Raw genomic sequence first — 27,127 nt, forward strand, 5'->3', positions numbered from 1 at the left:
CCCCTCGGTACACCCCCCACACGGCCCTGAGCCATGATTCGGGAACCGGTCTCCACATGGGATCCGAACCCTCGGTGGGAGCACCGCTGCACTCCCAAGCGGCGCACTCTCCAGTGCGCCACCAGGCCGGCCCGTGTGTTTGTGTTTTGTACGAGTGGGAGAGGGTGTGAATCAGCCTTCAGTCTGATGGGGTAACCTGGGAAGAATAAGCAAAAAAGTCCAGAAAGAGGGAGCTGGCACAATGGACTGGAAAGAGCCCTGAAATCTGAGCCATCCAGACCTGAGGCACAGGGCAGGCGGCCTCTGAGAGGTTTCGGTGGAGGTGGGGGACAGGTCAGGCTGGGAGGGGCTGGAGGGGACAAGGGCAGAGCTCTCGTGTCATGGTCATGGTATAGGAGAGGCCAGGGGCCCTTTCCTAACAAATGTGTGGTCTAGGCATGTTCTTAACTACTCAGTTTCCTCATCTGTGAAACAGTCATAATGAGAATTCCTACTAGGGTTGTGTGCGGATCTAATGGGCACTTTGCCAGGTGGGATTGATCCTGCAAGGTGGGGTGGGGGCGGGGAAAGGAGAGGAGCAGAGGGCCACAGAGAGCCAGGAGGAGAAAGGGCCCAGCTGGAGCTGAAGGTACCTACAGAGGAGAGGTAGGAAGTAAACACAGAGGCTGCAGGGACAAATCACGGCAGCCTTGGCCAGAAGGGAAGTGACACCTTTTGAGCACCTACAATGTACCAAACACTTCACATGCACCATCTCACACAGTCCTTGCAATAATCTCATGGGGGGATTATTTCCTCTACTCTGCATTTGGGGAAACTGAGGCTCAGAGAGGTGCAGGAGCTTGTTCAGGCTGCCATACCAGTTCTACTTCCATTGCCTGATGTTACAGTCCCTGAGTTTGGAGCAGTAGGGAGCCACTACAGGTTCCTGAGTATTCTTTACTATTATGACCAAACAGCTTTTTCAGGAGAATGGCTCAGCTGGGAAACTCAGAGTGGGATGGGAGCTCAGGAGGCTGGATTCTTCAAAACTTCAGGAGGCTGGATTCATCCTTCCCCATGGCTCAGAGTCCCTGCCCCTCCTGTCCCCCTCCCACCCCATGATTATGCTAGCTCTCCCCTACAGGGAAGCTAACAGACGACGTGGCCGAGTTTGTGCACAGCTGGCAGGAGCAGGCCCCCAACCAGCCTCCAGGGCCCACAACCTCCTCCCCGCCTCGCCCACCATGCCTACAGCAGAGCCTGGGAGCCATGCAGGTCTGGACCCTGGAGAGAGTCCCCCCAGTTTCCTTTCCCCCACTCTAGGGCCTGGCTTGAGTTGGTTTCCTGTCCAGCTCTTGGAAAGCAATTGGCTGTAGGGCCCAGGGTGCTGGTGCCCAAGGCCCCTTTCTCTCCTCTCCTCCCTCCCACCCAAGCTGGGGTTCCATGTGGGGCTGGTGAAGTCACAGGGCTGTGCGCAGCCCTGCCAGTCCCCAGACCCGTGCCTGGCCCTTGCCCCAGGGTGTGTACGAGCGGTGTGAGGTGCTGCTGCGGCCCCCCTTTGATGCCTGCCACGCCTACGTCAGCCCTCTGCCCTTCATGGCCAGCTGTACCAGCGATCTCTGCCAGTGAGTGGGGTGGTGTCAGATTGTGGGGAACTCCTCCCAGTACTGTGGTGAGCGCTCAGCATGGGGGCCACTGAGCCTGATATCACCCGGCACTGATATATCTGCTTCCCAAAGCTCCAAAGTTCCTATCTGCCTAGGGAGGACAGAGCTTCCTCATTCAGCTGAGGCCTGGAAATGGGGCCCGACCCCCTCAGGATCACACAACGAGTCAATGGCAATGCCAGGACTAGAATCCTTCCTCAGGAATCCAGACCCGATCCTACCTTGGGTCTGGGGATCTGCACCCCTAGATGCAGTCCTGGCTCCCCTCCCCTCGCAGTTGGGTGGGGAGGAGTGCCTAAAGCCCCTGTCTGTCTCTGTGGGGTGCTGGAGGGCTGGCAGCAGGACAGGCCTTGTTCCATGTGCCTTTGGTTTCCCTGTGTAGATCAGTGGGCGATGAAGCCACCTGGTGCCGGGCACTGGCGGAGTATTCCCGGGCGTGTGCCCAGGCGGGGCAGCCCCTCCAGGGCTGGAGGACGCAGTTCCGGCAATGCAGTAGGTGCAGCTGGGTGGTGGGCAGGGAGGAGTTCACACGAGCTCTGACTTGAGGCTGTGGGTGGCATCCTCAGGCCTCAGCTCAGTGTCCTGTCCCACTCAGAACCACAGTTGCCAGAGTTTTAAGCCCTGAGTTTCCATCCTCATGTGACAGATGGGGAAACTGAGGCTTGTAGCAGGAGGGACTGGCCTGGGGCCACAGAATGAGATGAGGGTGGTGTTCAGAGTCTCCCAGACCCTTTCTAATTTCCTGGACAGCCAGTGCTCCCTCTGGGACTAGGAGATCAGGAAAACCAAAGCTGTCCCACCCTCACCCCAGGGTCTGGGGGAGGGGCTGGATCCTGGCAGAGCTGGGATCAGTAAGGAGTTGACAGACCATGGCTCCCTCCTGCCCAAGCTGTGCACTGCAAAGAGAAGGCCTTTACCTACAATGAGTGCATCGCATGCTGCCCCCCCAGGGTCTGGGGGAGGGGCTGGATCCTGGCAGAGCTGGGATCAGTAAGGAGTTGACAGACTATGGCTCCCTCCTGCCCAAGCTGTGCACTGCAAAGAGAAGGCCTTTACCTACAATGAGTGCATCGCATGCTGCCCTGCCTCCTGCCAACCCCGGGTGTCCTGCGTGGACAGTGAGATCGCCTGTGTGGACGGCTGCTACTGCCCCAATGGTACGCTAGGGATGGAAGTGGGGGTCTGGCACTATCCTCCTGGCCTGGCACAGATGGGCATGAAGCAGGGCCTCAGAGGATGCCTGCTTGTGAAGTGAATAAAGTGAGCAAACAATAAGTGAATAAATGAATGAATGGTGTAAGGGAGGTGAGGGAGGGGTAGAACTGTGGCCTCTTGCAAGATTCATCAGGGTATTTGATTTCATCAGAACTGAGCTTTTCAAGGTGGGTAGATGAGGACAGGTCATTCATTCATTTATACACACATGCATTTGTTTACACATTTGTCCATGTACAATTACTTTATTCTGTTTTTTATGGTGTGTAAATTTGCAGCACATCTATGGTGTACAACTCACTTGGCTAGGCAGAGGGTTGAGATAAAAGAAATATAAAGGTATAGGCATTGACTTTAGGGAGCAGAATCTGGTTTCAGGGATAAGACACTCATACCACTCCAGTCTGAGGTATGACGTGGTAAAGGCCAGATCAGGGATTCAGACAAGAAAAATACAGGAATGTGGTGTGGGGGAGGTTTTCAGGGAAGGCTTTCTGGAGCCTCATGTTGGTTCTAGATGCAGTGACAGGCTTTTGAGAGGTGGTGGGGAGGTTAGTTAGTGTGTAAGTTGGGGGTGGGGGGAGGTGGGATTACTGCTCAGAAGGTTTTCGTGTCTGGCCCAAGCCAAGGATTTATAGAGGAGAAAGTCTGAAAGTGGGCTCAGAGGTAAAAGGACTTGGATAAGGAGATCTTTTTTGCAGGCCTTGGGGAGCCATGAACAGTTTGTGAACAGGGGTGGAGGTGAGTTAAGTGGGCTTCTACTGCCACCTTAGGGCTGATCTTTGAGGACGGAGTCTGCGTGGCACCATCTGAGTGTCCCTGTGAGTTCCACGGGACCCTGTACCCGCCTGGCTCTGAGGTGAAGGAAGACTGCAATGCCTGGTCTGTATCCACTGCAGGGAGTGGGGGGAGGTAGGGCACTGCTGCTGGGGCTTTCCATCAGGGCTGCCCATATGGGGTCTGGAAGCCATGATGACGGGGACACTCACTCAGCATCTGTGAGTCTCAGGGGATCTCATTAGATCCAATCCATGGGGGGAGTCTCCATCACCCATTTTAGAGATGGGAAGACTGAGGACTGGAGGCAGGAGCCCTGCAATCTCCCAGCATCTAGCCCAGGGCTGGAGGGATGACCCCTTGCCTCCTTGGTCTCTGTCTTTCAGCACATGCACTGCGGGCAAGTGGGTGTGTAGCACAGCTGTGTGCCCAGGTACATCTGACCCCACCTTGGACTGTACTCCCTTCCACTGGACTCACAGGTTTTTGGGCAGGGAAGTTCTGGGGGCTAGGCCTCCTGGGGGAGCTTACTCAGTTCCATTGGCGAAACCTGCTCCCTTTATTTCCTCGGTGCCACTTTGCCTGGTTAAGGGATTGCTCCAGCCCCTGCCAGGAAGGACTTTACATGGGGTCCCATACATCTAAGGAACTTCCTGAGCTTGGAGGATTACTACTGAGACTGTCCCCAAGCTCAGGGCCTGATCTCCCCTCAGAGGGAGATCCCACTGACCAGGGCTCTCAAAGGGAAGGCTTGGCCTCCTTACACTGCTCTGGTTCTGGAGGACAGGGTCCTGTGTCCTCTTCATGCTTGGAGCCTGCAGGGTGGACACAGCCCTCTTGGGGCAGCTCGCATGGGTCAACGGCCTTCCTCTGCCCCTCAGCTGAGTGCTCAGTCACTGGCGACATCCACTTCACAACCTTTGATGGCCGCCGGTACACGTTCCCTGCCACGTGTCAGTACATCCTGGCCAAGAGCCGTTCCTCGGGCACCTTCACAGTGACATTGCAGAATGCCCCGTGTGGCCTGGTAAGAGCTGGGGACTTCTAGGCCCAATCCACCTAGCTACCCCATCCACCACCCCCTAGAGAGACTGGAATTTAAGGCAGGGCCCTGGTCTTTCCATGGCCCACCCACCTGTTACCTCTTCTCTCTGGGTAGAGGCAGGGGCAGGGGACTGGGTTCTGGCCCCAGCTGAGAGTCACTTCCCTTTCCTGGGCCTCAGTGTTTTAAAAAATCTCTAAATTGGGTCTAATTCAACTTTATCGTCTCTGCTTCATTGGATTGTACCTTTAACATCTCTGCATGCATTCATTAATTCATTCATTTAGCAAACACTGAATGCCAATTTGTACCGGAAGCCATGCTGGGTCTTGGAGACTAGGAGACTGGAGTCATTAGACTTGACTTTGCCTTCCTGAGGCTTATAGATTGGTCAGTGAGGCAGGCAAGTGAACCTATAACCCACCATGTTATAGCAGCTGTGAGGACATAGGAGAATACAGGGTAGACTTCCATGGAGGAACTTTTCATTGTTTTTATTTTACCTGGGTATTGAGCAGCATGGAGTTAAAAATGGATCAGGAAAGGCTTCCCGGAGGGGGTGACCACTGAGCTGTGACAGCCACCTGTGAATGAACTGAGAAAATGGCCACCTTGCAGGCTTGGAGTACAAGATGTGTGTTTGTCTCTCAGTGGCGACTGCCTTGTCCCTGGGCTGACTGTCCTCAGTGAACCCTGCAAGCCCTGGTCTGGACTATGCCCAAGCTCTTCTCTGTACCAGAGAGCAAGGGCTCACACCCACAGCCAGGGCAGCTGCCCCCCAGTCCTGCCTCCCTGCTGGCCTTGCTCTGGCCCTCAGCACTGAGGGCCCTGAGTGTGGGCAGACATCAGCTAGAGGTGCCCCTCTCTGGCTCTGGGGACACAGACTGGGTGGAAGGCTGGGCTTTCTTCCTCTTTTGGCCTGAGTGACCCCCTCCCCTCTCTCTGTCAGAGAACGCCGTACCCTGCCCTTGGCTGCCCTCTGAGTCAGGAGACTGCTTGCCCTCAAAGGTGGGGTCACTCCTATTCATCCTGAGGGTGGCAAAGGAGAAGGGACAGCAGACAGACACAGCCCAGCTGGACTCTTTCCCACTCACGGAATTCTAGTCTTAGAATACCTGAGGGCTGTGGGGCTTTGGGGCTTTCTTAGTCAACCTTCCTTTCTCCTATGTCCTAGATAGGTGGCCAGCCAGCCTCAGCCTGAGGTAACCCACTCCACTGCTGGACAGTGCCTCCTGATAGTGGGTTCTTTCTACCATGAGCCAGGTCTCCTCCTGTGACTTCAACCACACTGAGGAACCGATGGAGGGCCAGCACTTGCCAGTGCAGTGCTGGGCACAGTGCAGGTTACACAGATGCATCATTCCCTGATCTTCCCCTCCAGGAGCTCACACCCTGTAGGGGAGGCCAGTGGTACTGATTCAGACCCCTTCAGTATGAGATACAACAGGATTAGTGCCATAAGAGGATTAGTGCCATAAGAGGGGAGTTCTGTGGAGGAAGAAATAGTCCTACAGATCAGAAGAAAGGATCAGGCAAAGCCTCATGGCAGAGGTGGCATTTGAGCTGAGTGACCTAAAAAGTGCACCTGAAAAGACAGAAATAAGATATGTATGTGTGAGGATGGGAAGAAGGTCCCTCCAAGAGTTGATTAGATTGTATGAGAAAAGCAATGAGGTTGGAATTCTAGAAGTCATTAAGGCAGATGCAGAAGGACTTGGCAACTGACTGTCTGGTAAAGTAGGAGGTGTGTGTGAGAGAGGAGGAAAGTCAAAGATGAAGCTGTCACTTCAATTCTGGGTGACCAGGAGGGAGTGTGTTGGGGACATTAACAGAGAGGAGGAGCAGGAAGAGGATGCTACAATATTTGCACAGTGCTTTGAACTTTTGACTAATCACTTTTGCACACAACATCTAATTTAAGGCTCAAAATACCCCCATGTGGTAGTTATTATTATTCCCTCCATTTAAAATATGATGAGACAGTCCTGGAGAGGCTTGGGGCTTTCTTGACGACCCACCCCAGAATCATTGCGGTGCTTACAGTCTACAAAGTGTTTTTTCAGTAGACTTTATTTTTTAGAACAGCTTTAGATTTACAGAAATATTGCAAAGGTGGAATTCCCATATATTCTACAGCCAGTTTTCCTTATTAACATCTTACATTAGTATGGTACATTTGTTACAAATAATGAACCAATATCAGTACATTATCATTAGCTAAAGTCCATACCTTATTCCTATTTCCTTAGTTTTAACCTAATATTTTTTTCTGTTCCTGCATATAGTCAGTTTTCCTCCTTAAGCTCTTCTTGGCTGTTACAGTTTCTCAGACTTTTCTTATTTATGATGACCTTGAAAGTTCTGTGGACTACTGGCTCCTCTATTGGAATTTGTTTGATGCTTTTTCTCATGGTTAGACTGGGGTTATGGGTTTTGAGTAGGAAGATCACAGAGGTAAAGTGCCATTTTCATCACATCTTTTCAAGGGTGCATATTATCAACATGGTTTATCACTGCTGATGGTGACATTGATCATCTGGCTGAGGTGCTTGTCAGGTTCCTCTACAGTAAAGTCACACTTCTCCCTCCTTTCTATATTGTACTCTTTGGAAGGAAGTCACTATAGGCAGCCCACACTTAAAGAGAGGGGTGCTATGCCCCTCCTCCTCGAAGGCAGGGAATCTACATAAATTATTTGGAATTTTTCTGCATGGGAGATTTCTCTCTTTTCCTTCATTTATTTATTCAATCATTTATTTACATAAGCATGAACTCATGGAAATTTATTTTGTACTTTGAGTTATAATCTACTACTTTATTTTGTTATTCAAATTGTTCAGCTTTGGCCATGATGAGATCTTTCAGTTGGCTACTGTGTCCCTTTGACATACCTCATGAATGTGTGTGTGTACATGTGTGTGCACTTCTTTACTTTCTGGTCCAAGATGCACCAGGCTCATCTTGTACGTTTCCTGTCCCAGTTCTCTTATCATTCATTTCTCCCAAAATACGGGCTTTCCTGGTTCCTTTTATTGGAGGATGGTACTAGAAACCAAGATCTTGGCACTCTGTGTGCTCATTGCTACTGGAGCATCATTTCTTTAGGCCCTCTCAGCTGACAGAGAAAGGAAATATATGTACGAGGGGTCCTCACAAAGTTCATGGAAGGATTAGTATTAGCTTTTAACTCAAGTTTTCCACAATCTTTTTGAAGTGCCCTTGTATAATCATGTACATCTTTGTGTAACCAATATGTATACACACACATCTATAAATATTTCTCTATATAACCATCTGCACAAGGATACATCAAAAAGTTCATGGAAAGATTCATATTACCTTTTATTTCTACTTTCCCATGAACTTTTTGAAGTACTCTTTATATTGATATGTGCTAAACATGAGTTCATATTGATGTTCCATCTCTAATCCATTACCATATGGATCACTATAACCCCCCCCACCTCCACTTGCTTGTCTGTAAACCCCCACTCCAACAGTAAGAAACCTGGCTTCCAAAGGTCAACACCTTTCTTCCTACCCCATTCAGTAAGGTTGTTTCATACATATGTAATACAGTAAGATTCTTTCGACACAGTCTTCGTTCCATTCTGAGATCCTCTCCTGTATGGTTGTTTAAAATTTGCATACATTAGGGTTTACTCGTGTTGCTGTAAAGTTCTGTGGGCTTTAATAAATTCAACCTCCAGAGTATTTCATGCATATTTTTAAATCCGTTCCCAACCAGATAGGACCAACCAAGTATTGTATCTCTATTTTACAGGATAGAACTGGGGTCTGGAGAAGTTAAATAACTTCTTTAAGGTCTCATACCTTTCATTGACATCAGGACTTGAACCTGAAACTTTGACTAAAGGGTGTGGGCTTTCTTCTTGCACCAGTGATATGTCCAGAGGTAAAAGATGTGTGAGTTGGACAAAGAAGGTGATATTTTAGACACAATAATTTTGGGCCGTTTCAGGAATTTTCTGTTCCCCTGGGCAGGAACTCTGAAGGATAGTTGTGGCTTGTTGCATGGTGTCTTTGAAAAGTTTCAAGCCCTGATTTCAATGCACTTGATTCTATTTGGGCCGTTTCAGGAATTTTCTGTTCCCCTGGGCAGGAACTCTGAAGGATAGTTGTGGCTTATTGCATGGTGTCTTTGAAAAGTTTCAAGCCCTGATTTCAATGCACTTGATTCTATTACCCTCCTGTTACTCTTTCTCTGGGTGTCTGTTGGACTTAGGATAAAGTCCAAAAATATTGCAAGGTGCTGCCTAAGCTGTTCCCTGCCTACCTCTTCAATCTTATTTTAAACCACTTTGCCCAGTGGGCTCTGATCCCTCTGGTCTTCTCTATGTCCTTGAATGCATCAAATGCCTTCCTGTGACAGGGTTTTAGTACAGGCTATTCCCTCTGTCCAGATGTCTCCTTCCTACCTGTCTCTCTTTGCACAGGTAGGTTCTCCACATCCTCAGACTTCAGCTCAAAGGTCACTTTTTTTTCTGTGCCTCAGTTTCAGATCTACAAAATAGGGATTAGATATTAGTAGTACTTACCTAATCAGATTGCTGAGGATTAAGTGAAAGAATATATATAACAAGATTAGAACATAACCTGTACATAGTAACTCCATATTAAAGTTAGCTGTTATTATAATATCATGATAATATTGTGGTGTTATTAAGGCTTTTATTATTGTTATGATTATTTTTACATTATTATTATCATTCACAAGGATGATCTTTCCTACCTCTGCAGACTAAGTCTGGTTCCTTCATATGCTTTCCTAGCACCCTATACCTGCTTGCAGCACTTATCCCAATTGTAATTAAACAATCAACTTTATAATTACTTATTTAATGTTTGTGTCCCATGCAAATATCTCTTTGAGGACAGGGATTATATCTGTCTTGTTTATCACTGTGGCTATAAAGATTGGTACAGTGTGTCTTGCACACAGTAGATGCTCAGGAAATGTTTAAATGAATGGGTGTGTGGATATCTTCCTATGGAAGGGAGGTATGAATGGGCCCAATGTGTACTACCCATTTAGGAGGTGAACAATCTGAGGCTCAGAGAATATTAGCTCATTTCCTGCCTGCCTGTCAGTGTAGTGCAGGATGTGATACATAGAAAGAGCTATATAAACACACATAAAAGAATGAACTTAAGGGGCCGGCCCGGTGGCGCACTGGATGGTGCGCCACTTGGGAAGCGCGGCGGCGCTCCCGTCCAAGGGTTCGGATCCCACATACAGACCGGCTCCCGCTCACTGGCTGAGCGAGGCGCGGGAGCAACGCCGAGGGTTGCGATCCCGTTGCCGGTCCCCGGTCCGGTACGGGGGCAACACTGAGGGTTGCGATCCGTTGCCGGACACGGAAAAAAGACAAAAAAAAAAAAAAAGAATGAACTTAAAAGTTATGGGTGTGGTCAGGTTGGGGATGTCGGTGTTTTTGAGGCTATCTGAGTTCCATCTCTGCTCTGTGTCTTTAGACAACCTGAGAGTCGACTATCATTTCTATTACTGTTATCCCAGCTCTGCTACCAACCTTCTCCAATCTGAGCCGCTGCCTGCTGGTTTCTCAGATGAGGGCATTTGGTTAGATGATCCCTGATATCCTCTAGGGCTCTGTCTGTCATTCTGAAGAGCCTACCCCTCAAACTGGGGCTAGGTCTCTGTCCTTGGAGGGCTCTCTTGGAGCCAGCAGGACAGACAGAACAGCTCTGCCCCATTGTTGGCTTCTCTCTCTCCAGAACCAGGATGGAGCCTGTGTCCAGTCGGTGTCAGTGATTCTGCACCAGGACCCTCGGAAGCAGGTGACGCTGACCCAGGCAGGGGATGTTCTTCTGTTTGACCAGTACAAGATCACTCCACCCTACACAGACGGTATGGCTTGGGGTGGGCAAGAAGGCTAGTCGGGAGCTGGCTGTTCTGGCCTCTTTTCCCAGGTTCCTCTGGACAAAAGCACTACTATATGGGCATGAACACATATTCTAGTACTAGGTTGCTCAGGCTAGAGGACGCTTTGTTCCCAGGAATGTGGATTCCTAAAATGTGTCTTTGTCCTCATCCCAACATGACAGTGGGCTTCACAGCAGTATGATGGCTTCTCCTAACATTAGCATATCCATGGGGCAGTTTCCCATTCTGAGTCTCAGAATTTGTTTATTAATTACTTGCTATCCTGTCTTGATTCCACAAGGTACTTACAGGTAGCTCATAGGAAACACTTATAACAAAAGTGGCAAGACTATGAAGAAATAAAAACCCAGAACCAAATGAAGATTTTTTTTAAAAAAGAAAGAGAGAAAAATGAAAAAAGGAAAAAAAAAATAAGGGCTCAAGATTGAGAGGAGTGGGGATGCATTGGCGGTTAAAAGGCTACAGAAATGCAAGCCATAAAAGGTGTAAAATTTGCTACAATTAAATCTAAAATTGTTTTGTAAGTTTCCACAATAAAATTGTATTGTGGCTGTTGTGAAGAGAGTGAGTAGTTACAGAATTCTCCTTGCGCTGGAGGAGGAGCAAAGCTTTCAATGGCGCTTGATGCTAAAAGAAGTTTCTCTGCCACCGTGGTAGGTTATCCCTCGGTCCTGATGTCATTAGTGAACAGGGTTTCCTGAACAGCCCCCAAACCAACCCCATGGAAGGGCTTCACTGGGTCTGAAGACGGCTGGGTGTGGGGATCAGAGTGCGCCAGGCAGGTGGTGACGGTGGGTGGGGTGCGCATTGGCTGAACTTCCCCCTTGGCTTCCGTGCCCAGACGCCTTTGAGATCCGGAGGGTGTCCTCCGTGTTCCTGAGAGTGAGGACCAACATGGGAGTGCGGGTGCTCTACGACCGCGAGGGGCTGCGGCTCTACCTGCAGGTGGACCAGCGATGGGCAGAGGATACCGTCGGCCTCTGTGGCACCTTCAACGGCAACACGCAGGACGACTTCCTGTAAGTGCCCCTGCCCCGGAACCGGAAGGAGAGGGGGAGCCCAGTATCCAGAGGCACTGACTAAGGATGTCCCTGCTAAGGGCCCTCGCTGTGTCTGCTGTGCAGCATTAATGATTTATTTCACCTACCTTTAAATTTAAATGTATGTTTCATTTATGTTTCTATTCTTTTCTTTTCTTTCCGCTGGCTGGTACAGGGATGAATCCTGGATCTTGGTGTTATCAGCACCATGCTCTAATCAACCAAGCTAACCAGCCAGCCCTTTCATTTATGTTTCTTGAAAGCAGTGGTTCACAGACTTCTGGTTGCGGGAGAGTCACCTGGGGAGCTTGTTAAAATGCTGATTACTGGGTTCCACTTCTCAAGAATTTGATTTAGTGTGGGGCCTGAGAATCTCACTTTTGATAAGCACAACTGTGATTCTAGTATATGAAGTCTATGGACCATACCTTGAGAAATCTGTTGTATAGCGAAGTTTTAAAACTGAGGGACTCAGGCTGCATTTGATTTGTCCATGGTTTTGCTTGTTTTAATTGACTGTGAGCACCTTTAGGTGAGTGTAAGCTTCTAGAGAGCTAAGGACACCAACATTCCCACTTCCTATCCCACCAGGCCAATCTGACCCATATACCTTTCCTATCTGGCGCTTGAAGGCTTTTGAGCTTTCACCCTGTGAGCCTCCCAGTGTTCAGGGGAATGCTGTTTCCCATGGGCTGACAGAGAGTTGAAAGACTCTTTGGGCATGGTTTAGGAAGTTGGGAGGGGACAGGATCAGACTTTCCAGAAAGGAGAACAAAATGATGATCCTGAAAGCTGGAGGTTCTGGCCAGTCCTTCAGTTGCATACATTAGGTGACATAGAAGGAAACACGGGGGACATTCTTTAGCCAGAAATGAGAATTCAGATTTTCTGTGCAAAACAAGAAAAAGAAAGAGCTGAGAGATTTCAATGCATGTACATATAAAGATATAGCTTTCTATTTTCTCTTGCCTGGTGGCGCTGATGTTAGGACAGCTGGCCAAAATGGTGGGGCAGACCTTGGTTTAGTGTGTGGGCTCCTTGCCACTCTCCTAAATGTGAACTCTGGGTAGGAATATTGCTCTATGTAATGTGAGTGCTCTCACTGCCTTGGAACAATATGGGCATGGTGGGGAGCCAGGTTCTTCCACTCTACCGCCTACATTGGCCTTTGGTGACTCTTGGAGACTGGCAATGTCTATGAAACATGCTTGTCCTCTTTCCTCCCTGCACTGCCCTCGTGTGACCATTTCCTACCTAGAGACCCAAAAGGAAAGCCAAGAAGTTTTCAGGAACTTCCCGTGGAGAAGGGAGGAGGGAGGAAGTCTTAACTCAGTGAGGTTTTGTGCTCTTCATGATGTCCTTGTTTCTCTCTTTCTGACATGAAGAGCCGGGAGTGGGTGGTGAAGGTGAGCAGTGTGTGGTCCCAAGTCCATTTTGAGACCTTTTGAAGCCTGTTAAATGTGAATAATGTGTGGTTACTTGTGCTCATATCCATAGTTGTATGTGTTTGAATGTGGCTGCATAGACTGTCTTGGCTGTTTGCATGTATGGCATATATTTGTGCTGTGCCCATGTGTGTGTATGTTGAGAATGTGTGCAAGTGGTTTATTTGGGCCTATACATGTTACACGTTTGGGTGAGCACCAGTGTGCCTCTGAGTGTGTGCTCATCACTCTGTGTGTGTGTGTGTGTGTGTGTGTGTGTGTGTGTATGAGCAACTAGGTGCTCATCTGAGTGTGTGCTATTTGTGCCCCCGGGTCCACATGGACAAGTGTGTGACTCTCACAACAAGTGCTGTGCCATGGCTGCAGGTCCCCAGTGGGTGTACCCGAGAGTACCCCACAACTCTTTGGCAATTCTTGGAAAACACTATCTGCCTGCTCCCCACTGGTCTCTGGCTCCCCATTGGACCCCTGCGATGTGCACCTGCAAGCTGGTGAGGTTGGGGGGGGCGACGGAAGGGGTGAGAGGGGTGGCTTAGAGAGAGATGAGATGGGAACTCTGGGCATGAGGATGCAGGCCAGATTGGTAGGAGTCATAAGAAAAGGAGGAACTGTAGAGAGGGGACAGGAGAGAAGGTGAAGGCTAGGCAGACAGGAAGCTTCATGTTCCACCACTGTCACGTACACACACATTTAAACCGGCTCCCCCATCTCAGGGCAAAAGCCACTGTCTTTCACATGGCCCCACCAGGCCCTCCCCTCTCTGCCCATCACCTCAGCTCACCTCTACTCCTGCTGCCCTCCCCTCTGCTCTGGCCACTCTGACCCCCTTGCTGTCCTTCCTACAGCCAGACCTGCTCTCCTCTCCAGGCCTTTGTGCTTGCTGTCGCCTACCCCTGGGATGCTCTTCCCTCAGATAGACATGTCCCTCTGTCCCTCGCCTTTCACATTTTTGCTCAGACATCGCCTTTTTATGGAGGCCTTCGCGGCCGCCTGAGTTAATATTCAGTTACCCCTCCTGCCCCACCTCACGCTGCCTACCTTCCTTCCTAGCATTCTCTCACTCCTTAGATTCTTCCTCTTCCAGTTTACTATATAAATTGCCTAGTGACTGTCTCCTCCAACCAGAATGTAAGCTCCATGAGGTCAGGGATTTTTGCTGGGTTTGTTCACCCTTCAGTCTCCCTTCACCAGATAGATTCATGCCTGGCACGAGGTAGAATGCTTTGCATGAATGCGTGCACACAAACACATGCGTGCACACACACACACTCCTTCACCATTGTATACACTCATGTGTATGGCCAGCCACATATTCACACCCAGTCTTATTAACCCACAACCTACATTCCCAGACAAACATGCACTGAGGTGCCTGCCCACGTCCCTACTGTACACACACACATGTACACACTGCCACATACACCCTCCCCTGAGTTGTGGGGAGGGAGGGAGAGAACGAGTCCTGGGGTACCCTGCAAACAAGACTCCTGACCGCTTGGCCCTGTTCTTCCTGTCTGCAGCTGCCTACGCAGTGCAGTCCTGCAGCGTGCTCACAGGGGAGCTGTTCGCACCCTGCTCTGCATACCTGAGCCCCCTGCCCTACTTCGAGCAGTGCCGGCGGGACACCTGCCGCTGCGGACAACCCTGCCTGTGTGCCACGCTGGCCCACTACGCCCGCCTATGCCAGCGCCACGGGCTCCCTGTTGACTTCCGTGCCCACCTGCCAGCCTGTGGTGAGTGCCCCACCCTGTGCACCCATGTGTGGATGGACTGGAGGAGCCTGAGCTCCAGACTCAAGTGTCCATGCTCTCTACACTCTCTGCTGGGATATTCCCCAGTCTCCTGCCACCTGACTCTCCCCCTCTTGCCCTCCTCTCCATGCCTGCCAATGGCCCCATCACGTCAGTCACCCAGGCCTGACACTTGGGACATGTGACTCAGGGCTGTTCCTCTTACCCTCACCTGCAATCCATCTCCAAGTCCTAAGTCCTGCCAATCCCAAATTCACCCACTACTCACTACCTCCACTGCCACCACCCTAGTCAGAGCCACCTTCCCATTGCAGCCAGAATGAGCTTTCTAAAGATCACTGGCTCCATGGCCCTTGTGGTTGAGTGTACATGTGCCCAACCCCACCCCAACCCCAGCTACACATCTCCCCATGTCTTAGTCCTCTCTGTGCCCTCAGCCCCAGTGCAGGGACCACCCCTCAGTCAGCTTTTAGTAAATGTTTGGGTTGACTAAATGAAAAGGTACTGCATGGGGAGTCAGGAGGCCCGAGTTCTATTTCACCTCTGGAGGTAACTTGCTGTGTGTCCCTGGGCAAGGCCCTCTTCCTCTCTGAACCAGTTTCTCCAGAGGTGATTGAGCAAGACCAGTGGATCTTAACTCTGGCTGCACATTAGAATCATCAGGATAACTTTAAAAATGCACATATCTGGGTCACATCCAACTGAAACAACATATCTGGCAGTAAGGTCCAGGCATCAGCATTTTTTAAAAGCTCTCCAGGTGGCTTTGATGTGCAGCCTGGGTTGAGACGACTGAGCTTGACAGTGGATCTTTTGGCTTTGACAGAGCGTGGGAGACCCCTGGGGGAATGGGATGGTGGCCAGATGAGGAGAGGGTAGCCCTGAGTCTTGGGACAAAGGGCCCCTAGAGACTGCTAGAGAGAGCACACTTGATCTTCACAGCCTGTGTGTGTGATAGCCACTGGGGTGAGAGGTGTGGAAGCTTGTGTGTATCCACACACCTGTGTGCATGCATGTGTCTGTGTGAGTAATGGGGTGGGTGCTGGGCCATTAGGGGATGGTGACCTCTACCCTCCCCTAATATTACTACCTAAGAGGATGGTCCTGTGTGGAAAAGGAAACACCTACAGTTTTCCAGGCTGAGCTTGGAAATGGGGCCCTCCACTGCTTTGCCATTCCAGTGGAGTGAGAGACAGAGGGACTCTGGAGTCAGGCCTGGGTTCATACTCCAACTCTGACCTTGACCTGTTATGTGAGCTTGGGCAAGTGTCTTAACTTCTCTGGGTCTCAGTTCTCCTCATCAGGATGACAGCCCCACCCCACAGAGTAGTGGAGAAGGAGATAAAGCACATGTCCCTTTCCCACTGCAGCACTGTCCTGTGAGGCCACCAAGGAGTATAGCCCTTGTGTGGCCCCGTGTGGACAAACCTGCCAGGACCTGGCCCATCCTGAGGCCTGTGTGGTTGATGGTAGCAGTGACCTCAGCAGAGACGAGTGTGTGGAGGGCTGTGCCTGCCCACCAGACACCTATCTGGACACCCAGGCTGACCTCTGTGTCCCCAGGTGAGTGGGCGTGCTTGACCTCTGAGTTGGGTAGGGAGATAAGGCTTGGAGTCTCCATGGCATCTGAGGCTGGGGAGCCTGACTGGGTCTCTCATGCCCCTACATCTTCTCATAGTTGGAGGCCAGACCTTGGTGGATAAGGTGGGTAGGCGGGTGGCTCCGTCTGAACGTCCCTCTCAGGTCTCTCCTCAGCTTTGGCTCTTCAGGCCATTCCAGCTGGCTTCCCCACAAGACGGTACAACCTCCAAAAGTCAAGAGGGCCTCTCTCCCCTCATCTCCCCTCTCCTTCCACAAGTATTTACTGACTTCCTAGTAAGTTCCAGCCTTTTTAGGCCCTGGGAACTCAGCAAGGAGTGAAACAGAGTCCTGCCCTCATGGAGCTCATACTCTAGGATGGTGAGACAGATAAACAGACACGTAACACTGATGGGCCAGTGGTAACAAGAGCTACAAAGTCAAGTAGGGCAGAGTGAGAACAGGGAGTCCTGTCACTGTTGTGTTACGTGAGGGGAACGTGGAGGAAGGCCTTCTGCTCAGGTGATGTCTGAGCAGAGACCTGACAGAAGTGAGGACAGAGTGCTCCAGGCAGGGGATGACTGAGGCCCGCTGGAGGAATGTCCTAGTGCAGCTGGAGGGTGGAGTGGGAGGTGGCGGCCCCACATGGTCCAGGTGACTGGCAGGGCTCTTGGTCCCCTCCAGGCTTCTGTAAAATGGTGTAACATTCAATTTGAGCTGAAAATGCTGTAACATTCAATTTGAGCTGAAAATGCTGTAACATTCGATTGGTGGTTTCCAAGTGGTGGGGGGCTGGGGAGAGGTCCCTTTAAGGGATAAATAGGAATCACTCAGGGGCCTTTTCAAACTACAAAATCCTCCCTTGAAATCCAGATGTGCACCCTGCCCCCACCCACATTGAGTGTCACCCACAAAGGAGGCCTCTGTGGGCTCTGGGGGTGGGGAGGAGGCTGTCGAGAAGCACCGAGGTGGGAGGAGTGCAGGCGGCCCTTCCGGCCTCGTGCTCTGCTCCTAGGCCTGCATTGTCACCCACAAAGGAGGCCTCTGTGGGCTCTGGGGGTGGGGAGGAGGCTGTCGAGAAGCACAAAGGTGGGAGGAGTGCAGGCGGCCCTTCCGGCCTCGTGCTCTGCTCCTAGGCCTGCACGTGCAGGTTCTGTGGGAGATGTGTGAGGAGGAGACACAGCCTCTGCCCTCAAATGACCTACACAGAAGAATCGTGAGATGGCATGGGAATCCCTACCTTATAAGATCCCTGTGAGAAAATCAATGAGATCTTGTATGTGGAGGTGCCTAGCTGGGTGTCCCTGGCCAGGTGTCAAAAATTTTAACAACCAGTGGGGCATAGGCACTTATCAGTCAGTAGGTGCTGGGTGTGAAAGACCAGTACAGCTGCATCAGGATGCAATGCCAGCTGTCTCGGGCCTGGCATGGGCACAGGAAGTGGTGGTCCTGTTCTTAGTGCCACTCCCTTCCTTGTTCCAGATGAGGCTGGCCTTGGGAGTGTATGGAGAGCAGTGAGGTATCCTCATCTAAGTTTGGTAGATGGCCGCTGAATCTGGTACCCAGCCCTGACCTCTGTCCTTGGTTCCAGGCTGGCTTCCCCACTCCCTGAAGAGGTGTCACATGTCACAGCAGATGCTGTTACTTCTCTCTGTGTCCTTATGCCCTTGGCTGGCTATGGATGGGCCCTGTCCTTGGCAGTCTCTGCCTTAGCTCCTGAGTCAGCTTGCCTTTCTCTGTTTCTGGTTTTTATAGGAACCAGTGCTCCTGCCACTTCCAAGGAGTGGACTATCCCCCCGGAGACAGCGACATCCCATCCCTGGGCCACTGGTGAGCTCCCTAGGTGGCAGCCTTGCTGTGCTTTCTAAATAGAGGCTGCTGACTGAAGACAATGAAGCTGAGTGGAACTTTACACAAAGTGACACCCACCCCCCACTCTGTGCAGGGAGTGGGGACAGAGTGAAGATGTCTGTCTGAACCCTGCAGTGACCTGAGTGCAGTGATGCGGGTCCTGCAGTGAGTGGGTGGGCTAACCCCAGTGCCACTGTCTCTCTCTGTAGCCACTGCAAAGATGGAGTCATGAGCTGTGACAGCAGAGCCCCAGGTAAGGATGACTGGAAGGGTGGGGCCCTTCTGGGACTCCCTGTGGTAGCAGAGTTATAGAGAGGAGACTGGGGAGCTCAAGCATGACCAGGATGAGGAGAGCCCACCCCAAGTCTTGCCCTACACTGGGCCTTCTGTGTTTGTCACCCTCTTGGCAAAGGCTCCAGCTTGGAGGGTGGCATCCTGAAACCCTGTCCCAGCCTCAACCCCACCCTATCAACTGTCCTTTCTACTTCAAGAGGAGAGACTAAGACTGTCTCCCTCAGGGACAACCACCTGGGGTTTCTGGACAGTTTCTTGACCTCCCTTGGGTCTTGGATTGCCTCGTTCTAAGCTGTGAAATATCTGTTGAGGCCATCTAGACCCAGCCCGGCACTGGACACGGGGTCACAGAGATGGAGAGTGCAGTCAGGGCCTTTGAAGCTCTCCCAAGCAACACAGATGGGAGCAGGGGTGGAAAGGTGGTGGTCAACCTGCGAGGAGCTTGGAGGTGGGGTAGAGCTTGGGAGCTGGAGCATTTAGGGGAGGTCTCCCGGGATGGAGGAGCCCACTAAGGATACAGATTAGCACAGATGGCACAGGAGCATGATCGTATGCAAGTGGTTAAGAGCAGAGCCTCCAGGGTCAGACAGCCTGGGTTCAAATCCTGCCCAACACTCACTAGCTATGCAGCCCCGAGCAACTCCCTTCACCTCTCTGAGCCTCCATTTCCTCTTTTGTATATAACCTAGATTCCCACATCCTCCCTACATTTTGTGTATGTTCCTGAAAGTGTTTTTCTTTTGGTCACTTCTGGCTTTGGATTTCTGCCTCTTTGGGGCTTTCATCTTACCTCCTGTGGCTATTCCTTTCTCTGTGCTCCATCCCAGCCTGGATATGGAACTGGACTCCCCTTTACTGACTTCCCTAAAAGGATCACTCACACCAAGCATGAATGTGCATGGCAGAATTTACTGAAGGTTTGGGGAGAGAGGGTGGGTTTATGTCACGGAAACAGGTAATGGGAAGTTGACTGTCCCTGTTGTTGAAGTCCTCTGGCTGCCCTGCCACACTGCTTAGCTATCCTTTTTCTAGCTCCTCTCCTGGTTCCTCTGGTCACTTCCTCTCATTTCATGATGCCTTTTGAAGGCAGAAGTGGCTTCACTCCATTATATGGGAAACGGGGGATAATAATACCTCACAGAATAGTTGCAGGATTAAAGAAGATAATGCAGGGGAAAGTGCCTGGAACAGCACCTGGTCTGGAGGACATGTTTAGGAACTGGCCCTTGTGGGGTGCTGCTGTTGTGTGAATGCACACACCCATCCCTTCCCCTGTGTCTGGGACCCTACGCAGTGCACCAGGAGCAGCCAGGGTGTGAGTAGGCAGCTGAGTCCATCTCTCCCTACATCCTTGGGCCACAGGACCCCCAGGCCTCCCTGGCCACCCCTGCAGCCCAGGAGCCCACCCCATGCCTGGTGCTCCAGAGCCTGCCTCCTTCTCTTCTAGCTGCTGCCTGCCCTGTGGGCCAGGTCCCTGTGAACTGCAGCCACCTGCATGCTGACCCTGAGCTGAGCAGAGAGAGGACATGCGAGCAGCAGCTGCTGAACCTGAGTGTGCCAGCCCAAGGCCCCTGCCTCTCAGGCTGCGCCTGTCCCCAGGGGTATGTGTCCATGCTGCTGGGTCTCTCACCCCCGAAGGCTGGCAAAACCAGGGACCTCGGGGGGCTGGGGGGAGGGGAGCAGAGAGGAGCAGTAGGGGGAGGGCAGAGAAAACCTCGCCCAGCCTTGCAGGCAGGCAGTAGCTCAGAGCTGGCCAGTGGTGGCCGTAATGGCCAGTGAGGAGTCTGGGAAAGAGCAGGAGCTTGGGGAGCCAAGCTGGAATGGATTCCACGGGGCTCTGCTTCTCACTGAATGTGAGGCCTTGGACGAGGAAGGGGCCTAGAGAGGCTCAGTTTTTCATCTATAAAGTGGGAATAACAATACTACCTCCCAACTTAACAGGTTGTTGTGAGGATTCGGTGAGGTGCTGAAGTGGAAGCTCAGAGTGGGTGTCTGGCATGCTCTAGAGGAACAATGGGTTGAGACCGTGCCCAAGAGAGGAAACCATGTTTCAGCTCTCAGCCTCTTTCCCTGCACAGATCTGAACAGAGTCCTCAGGTGGGGGCTGGTTCCCCTGTAAGATTCAAAAAGAAAAGCCCCGCCCTGCAAAAATAGTCTTTCTTCTGGGTCCCTGAAACATTCGGGTGGCTGAGGGGCCTGGCGCCCAGCTCTGCCCATTCTCATTCCCAGGTCTAAGCCAAAACCAGTTGGGCACCTCATCTCATGACTTGGCAGCTCTGTTCTGTGCCCTTCAGCCTGTGCAGAGGTTAGTGGTCAGCTGGGAGTCCTAGCCCAGGCCTGGCAGCCAGAGAAAATGAGATAGAGTCAGGGCTTCGAGGGTGGGAAGGGGAGGGGACAGTCAGTTGGAGATTTACTGTTTATAAGACACTTTGATGTTGTTACCCTCTTCAATCTCAGAGCAACCATGGGAGAGAAGAGGGGAGAATCATTATTCCCATTTTGCAGATGAAGAAACTGAGGCAAGGGGGAGGGTGGAGGGAAGTTGTCTGCGTAAAGAACTATGACTCAAACCCAAATCTCCTTTCTCCAAATCCTGCCCCTTGCCCAGAGCATGCTGGCTCCATGAGGTCTAGAGTCTTGTTCCCTCCGCAGCATGGGTAGGTGATGAGCCTGCCCCTTCCCAGGAAAGAGCATCCACAGGAGAACCTGCACAGGATCCTAGGCCTGACCACCTGCTGCTGCCTAGGCCCCAGGGGAGCTTGTGAAGAGTCTCTTTGTCACTGAAGGCTTCTTGTGGCACCATCCTGTGTGCACAGCCTGCCTCTTGGCCTGAGGTCAGGAAATGCCAGGGTTTCTGGGGTTGAGAACCAAGGGTCACTCACTGCCAAGCATGGTGGCAAGGCCACAGAGGCACAGTGGGAGGAGCACTGCACTGGAGGCTGGGAGATCTGAGCTCTGTGCTCAGTTCTGCCGACACCTCATTGTGTGCTGTATTAAATTCCCTATTTTAAGCTTACGCACATCACACAGGGGCTTATCCTTGGGAAGTTGTTATGTTCTCAATTTGTAAGGGAAAGGTGGGCATTGCCTATGATCCTGGCATACTCCTGTGCTGGGATAGGACTGACAAAGATGCTCAAGTACCATTCCTAACAACCCCTGCCTAGGACCCTTAGTGCCCTCAAGTGCCATGCTCTCCATAGTGTATCTGAGAATCCCTGGGTGCTGCGTCTTGCTGCAAAGGACCCTGGGGCCACTGCAGGGGTCTGAGGAATTTCTGTGCCCCTCTCTATTTCTTTGCATCTGGGTGTTGAGCCAAGGGCCCTGGGGCCACGAGGCAATGAAGCACAGTGGTATGAGCACAGGCCCTGGAGTCAGGCTTGAATCCTGGCTCTACCACTTACTAGGTGAGTTAGTTAACCCTCGTTTTTAAAATGGCACAGAGTAAACACTCCATGTGAGCAGACAGCATTTTCTTTCCTCATCTGCATCTCATGTATTTGCAAATGCCCCCCTCTGAAGGGGGCCCTGGAATGAGAGGGTACCCTAAAAGGTGAGGGGAGGGTACTCTACAAATTTAGAGCACTTTGAGGACAGAAGCTGAAGTCTTTGCATGCTCTTCCCTATGGTGGGCACACAGAAGGTGCTCAGGGACACAGGCAGGTTTGCCAAAGGCAGGGAGCACCACTGCTTCAGCCCCGTCCAGCAGGAAAAAGGTGGCAAGAGTTTCTATAGGAACCAAATCAGAGACTTTGATCTCAGAGGCACCAGGAGGGGTAGATGCGTAGTGGAAAAAGGGAGATTAAGTGAAAGCCAACTGGGACCCTAGCCCTCTTCCCCAGCTTTGTTCCCAGGATGGTGACATCAAAGCTTTTGCCTCCCAGGCCCAAGATGAAAGAGGATTCTTTCCCTGAAAATTGACTGAGCCAAGAGAAAAAAGCTACAGAAACTGAAACTTTGGGGGACTCCCCAATAAAATGGTTGGTTCCCTTTAAATATGGAGCCTCCAATCAGCTTTTAGTACCTCACTGTTTTTTTCTTTTAATTTTTAAGAGTCATAATTTATATACAGTAAAATGCACAGATCCCAAGTAAACAGTTTGCTAAGATTTGACAAATTTATACCCTCTTGCGACCACACCCCTATCAGGATATAAAACACTTCCATCACAAAAATTCCCTCATGTACATGCCCTTTCCCAGTTAATTCTGCCCCCACCCCCACCACCATTGTACTGCTTCGTTTCAGCATAGATAGCTTCTGCCTGGATAGAATCATATGGTATATCTTTTTCAAAAAAATTTATTATTTTTTCATTTTACATGTTTATGGGATACAGTTTGTTGTTTCAATATGTGCATATATAGTGTAATGATCTGATTAGAATAGTTATCATATCTATCACCTAAGCATTTATCATTTTTTTGTGGTTACAACATTCAAGATCCTCTTTTCTGGCTATCTTGAAATATACAATACAATATAATTAGCTAATTCAGCCTAAGGCACCAGAATTTATTCTTCCTATGTAACTGTAACTTTGAAACTTTGTACCCATCTACCATCCTCTTCCCGGCCCCCCCTACCACCTCCCCTTTCCTGCCTCTGGTAACCACTATTCTACTCTGTATTTCTCTTTTTTTCCTCCCTTTTAAATTTATTTTTCTTAATTGACTCACAATAATTGTATATATTTATAGAGTACAATATGATATTTGGGTGAGTTCATGCTGTATGCAGTGATCATATCAGGGTGCTTAGTATATCCAGCGCCTCAAACATTTGTCATTTCTTTGTGTTAGGAACATTCAACATCATCTCAACTAGCTATTCAGATTCACAGTACTTTGTTGTTACTGTCGTCTCCTGATATTACTATAGAACAGTAGAGCCCATTCTTCCCATCTCCCTACATTTCGTATCCACAGGCCACCCTCTCCCCCTCCCCCTCCCCCACCCTCAGTCTCTAGTAACCACTATTCTACTTGCTAATTCTATGAGATCAACTTTTTTAGTTTCCATGTGAGTGAGAACATGTGAGAAAGAGAACATTCTCTTTCTTTGCCTGGCTTATTTCACTTAACATAATTTTCTGCAAGCTATCCATGTTGCTGCAAATGGCAGAATTTCATTCTTTTTTATGGCTGAGTAGTATTCCATTGTGTATATACACCACATTTCCCTTATCCAGACATTCATCAATGGACATTTAGGTTGGTTCCATCATATCTTGTCTATTAAAGTCTGTTTTATCTGATTTAAGTATAGTTACTCCTGCTCACTTTTGTTTTCCATTTGCATGGTATATCTTTTTCCATCCCTTCACTTTCAGTCTGTGTGTATCTTTGTAGGTAAAGTGTTTCTTGTAGGCAGCGTATGGATGGGTCATGTTTTTCAATCCATTCGGCCAGTCCATGTCTTTTAATTGGGGCATTTAATCCATTTACATTCCAGGTTATTATTGACATGTGAGTTCTTACTCTTGTCATTTTGTTGGTGGTTATTCTGATTGTTTTGTGTATCCTTTGTTCCTTTCTTCCTCTCTTATTGTTTATCCTAGTGGTTTGGTAGTTTTCTGTGATAAAATTTCATTCCTTTCTCTAATTTGTGTGTCTACTCTACCAGTAAGTTTCATATTTTCAGGTGTTTTCTGATGATTATTGTTGTTCTTTCTCTTCTAGATGTAGGACTCCCCTAAGAATTTCTTGTAAGGCTGGTCTGGTGGTGATGGATTCTCTTAATATTTGCTTGTCTGAGAAATACTTTATTTCTCCTTCGTTTTTGAAGGATAGCTTCGCTGGGTATAGTATTCTTGGCTGGCAGTTTTTTTCTCTCAGTACTTTGAATATACCATCCCTCTCTCTCCTGCCCTGTAGGGTTTCTGCTGAGAAGTCTGCTATTAGTCTGATGAGTAATCCTTTATAAGTGACTTGACGTTTTTCTCTTGCTGTTTTTGGAATTCTATCTTTGTCTTTAACTTTGGATAGCTTGACTACAATGTGTCTTAGAGATTACCTATTTTGGTTGAATCTATTTGGGGACCTTTGAGCTTCCTGGATTTATATGCTTGTATCTTTTCTAAGACTAGGGAATTTTTCAGCTATTATTTCATTAAAGAGGTTTTTAATATCTTTTTTGTTTTCTTCTCCTTCTAGAATGCCCATAATTTGAAATTTTGTTTGCTTAATAATATCCCAGATGGGCTGACCCAGTGGCTCACTCGGGAGAGTGCAGCGCTGGGAGCACAGTGGCGCTGGGAGCACCAAGGCCACGGGTTTGGATCCTATATAGGGATGGCTGGTGTGCTCACTGGCTGAGTGCAGTGCAGGCAACACCAAGCCAAGGATTACAATCCCCTTACCAGTCCCCCCCCCAAAAAAAATAATAATAATATCCCAGAGATCTTGTAAGCTTTGTTGATTCTTTTTTATTCTTTTTTCTTTGGCTTCCTGTGTTATTCCAAAACTGCTGTCCTCAATATTAGAAATTCTTTCTTCTGTTTGATCTAAACTGTTGTTGAGACTCTCAGATGTATTTTTTATTTCATTCAATGAATTCTTTAATTCTAAGATTTCTGCTTTTTTTTAATAATGTCTATCTCTTTGTTAAGTTTCTCATTCAGATCATGAATTGCTTTTCTGATTTTGATGAACTGTTTGTCTTTATTCTCTTGTATCTCAGTGAATTTCCTTATGATCATTAGTTTGAATTCCTTTTCTGGCAGGTTGGCAATTTTTTATTTTTTGGGTCAGTTACTGGAGCATTATTTTGTTTTTCTGGTGGCGTCATGTTACCTTCTTTTTTCATGTTTCTCGTTTCTTTGCATTGATATCTGTGCATCTGGTAGAATGGTCACCTCTTTGAGTTTTGTGGAGTAGCTCTTGTGGGAAAAGACTTTCATCTGAAAATACATCCTAGGGTATTGATTGGGTAGAGTATGATGGCTTTATTCAGGATGAATGCAGTAGTGTAGACTCTATGCAGTATCTTTAGCTATAATTCACTTTTGCTATGTCTGTGAGTTATTCAGTGACCTATGCTTGGGAGGTTTGTGGCAGTTGTGGTGCTGTTTTGCTGGGGGAGGTATTGTTGGGTTGGTTCACAGGCTGGGAGTGCACACGTGCACCCTGTGGGTCAGTCATCTCAGGAGCTGGCTCACTGGGAATGTGGTTGCTGGATTGATTCTCAGGCTGGGGGTGTGGGCATATGATGTGTCAGTGTCTCTGGGACTGGTTTATCAGTGGCATGGTCACTGTGCTGCTTCTCTGACCAGGGGTGGGCCTGCCAGAGGCACATCAGCCAAGCTGTTTCTCACTTGGATATGTGTGCATGCAATGGCTCAAAGACTTGGGGGTGGGACTTTCATGGGTGTGACAGCTGAGTTGTTTTTCTGAGCCAAGGGCATGGGTACACTTTTGCTTGGCTAGCTGAGTGCAGGTCTGCTGGTGGCCCTTCTGCTGTGCCACTTCTTGGGGGTAATGATTTCCTTGGTGGTCCAGGAGCTGGTCTGCCATGGATAGAGCTTCTGCTTCTGGGTGGTATGTGGGTCCACTAGGAAGGCCTGCAGTGAGGGGGCCTGTTCAGCTGCTTCTGAGACTATTGGCAAGGCCACTAGGTGGGACTGTTCAGGAGAGAACTGCCTGGCTGCTTCTCTGGAGCAGAGCACTTGATTTTCACTGGCCTGAGGGTGTATTCATTAGGGTAGAGACCCATGAACTGTTTTTCAGGGTTGGGGGCTAAGCTGGCAGGGCTAAGGGTTAGAGGGAGAAACAGGGAGTGGTCTGATCTCTGGCCAAGGACATGAGGGTGTGTTAGTACAGCAGGACTAGTGTTGGCTTCCCATATGGCAGAACTAGAGTCACAGCCGCTGTGAACCTGGGCTTCAAGCCTCTGGGATCAGGGTGTTACGGCCTCTCCTGTGAGTACACTGGGATGAGGGCAGAGCCTTAAGCCTGGGAAGGCACTGTGGCTACTGGCCCCAGGGCAGAGTGCCCTCTCGGCAACAGCTCTGGCTTCAAGATGGCACCATCCTGCATCACCTTGGGTCACGAGGGTCAGGGTTGGGGAATGCGCAGTTTGTGCTACTGTTCTAGCGTAGTGCAGCTTGTGTATTCTAGGCCGCTCCTCACACTTGGCTCTGGGCTTGTTCTGCCAAATGATCTGCTGGCGTCTGTGGTGAGGGTCAGGATTGGTGTGGGCACTCTGCCTACCTTTTCATCACAAGGGAATATTCTTCCTGCATTGATCCCAGTGTCAGAGACATGATGGTTGAGACCAAATGCCTCTGTCTCCTCTCTATGTTGCCATCTTGGGCTTTCGTGCTCCATAGGGATCTTGCCAATCTCTTGTTGTACTCCTATGCTCTCCCACAGATGTTCACATCAGTATTTAGCTGTCTGTTAGTTGTTCTTTACCTTTTCTGTGGAAGGAATGCACCTGAGCACCTCTAGTCCAGTATCTTGCCCTGCCTCCTGGCTGTTCTTTTTCTGGTTTTTATTCTTCCTGTCTTCTTTTGGTTAAGTATTTTTTAGTATTCTATTTTATCTCCTTTTTTTTTT

The 27,127-nt window shown here is 49.7% G+C and overlaps 1 protein-coding gene across 1 annotated transcript in view; it reads left to right on the top strand.

The window, feature by feature from the left end:
• OTOG (otogelin) overlaps positions 1-27,127 on the top strand; it is a gene marked incomplete at its 3' end in the record, with an annotated part of 68,452 nt that overhangs the window by 8,970 nt on the left and 32,355 nt on the right. The window contains 15 exon segments of the mRNA XM_008579715.1: positions 1,114-1,257; positions 1,501-1,607; positions 2,032-2,141; positions 2,678-2,806; positions 3,638-3,746; positions 4,028-4,074; positions 4,523-4,668; positions 10,441-10,573; positions 11,451-11,628; positions 13,461-13,585; positions 14,615-14,827; positions 16,216-16,408; positions 18,179-18,253; positions 18,484-18,527; positions 20,016-20,169. Coding sequence (XP_008577937.1) covers positions 1,114-1,257; positions 1,501-1,607; positions 2,032-2,141; positions 2,678-2,806; positions 3,638-3,746; positions 4,028-4,074; positions 4,523-4,668; positions 10,441-10,573; positions 11,451-11,628; positions 13,461-13,585; positions 14,615-14,827; positions 16,216-16,408; positions 18,179-18,253; positions 18,484-18,527; positions 20,016-20,169 — 1,907 coding nt within the window.

The sequence above is a fragment of the Galeopterus variegatus genome, unplaced genomic scaffold (genome assembly GCF_000696425.1).
Source record: "Galeopterus variegatus unplaced genomic scaffold, G_variegatus-3.0.2 Scaffold1946, whole genome shotgun sequence".
In the NCBI taxonomy this organism is placed as follows: domain Eukaryota; kingdom Metazoa; phylum Chordata; class Mammalia; order Dermoptera; family Cynocephalidae; genus Galeopterus; species Galeopterus variegatus.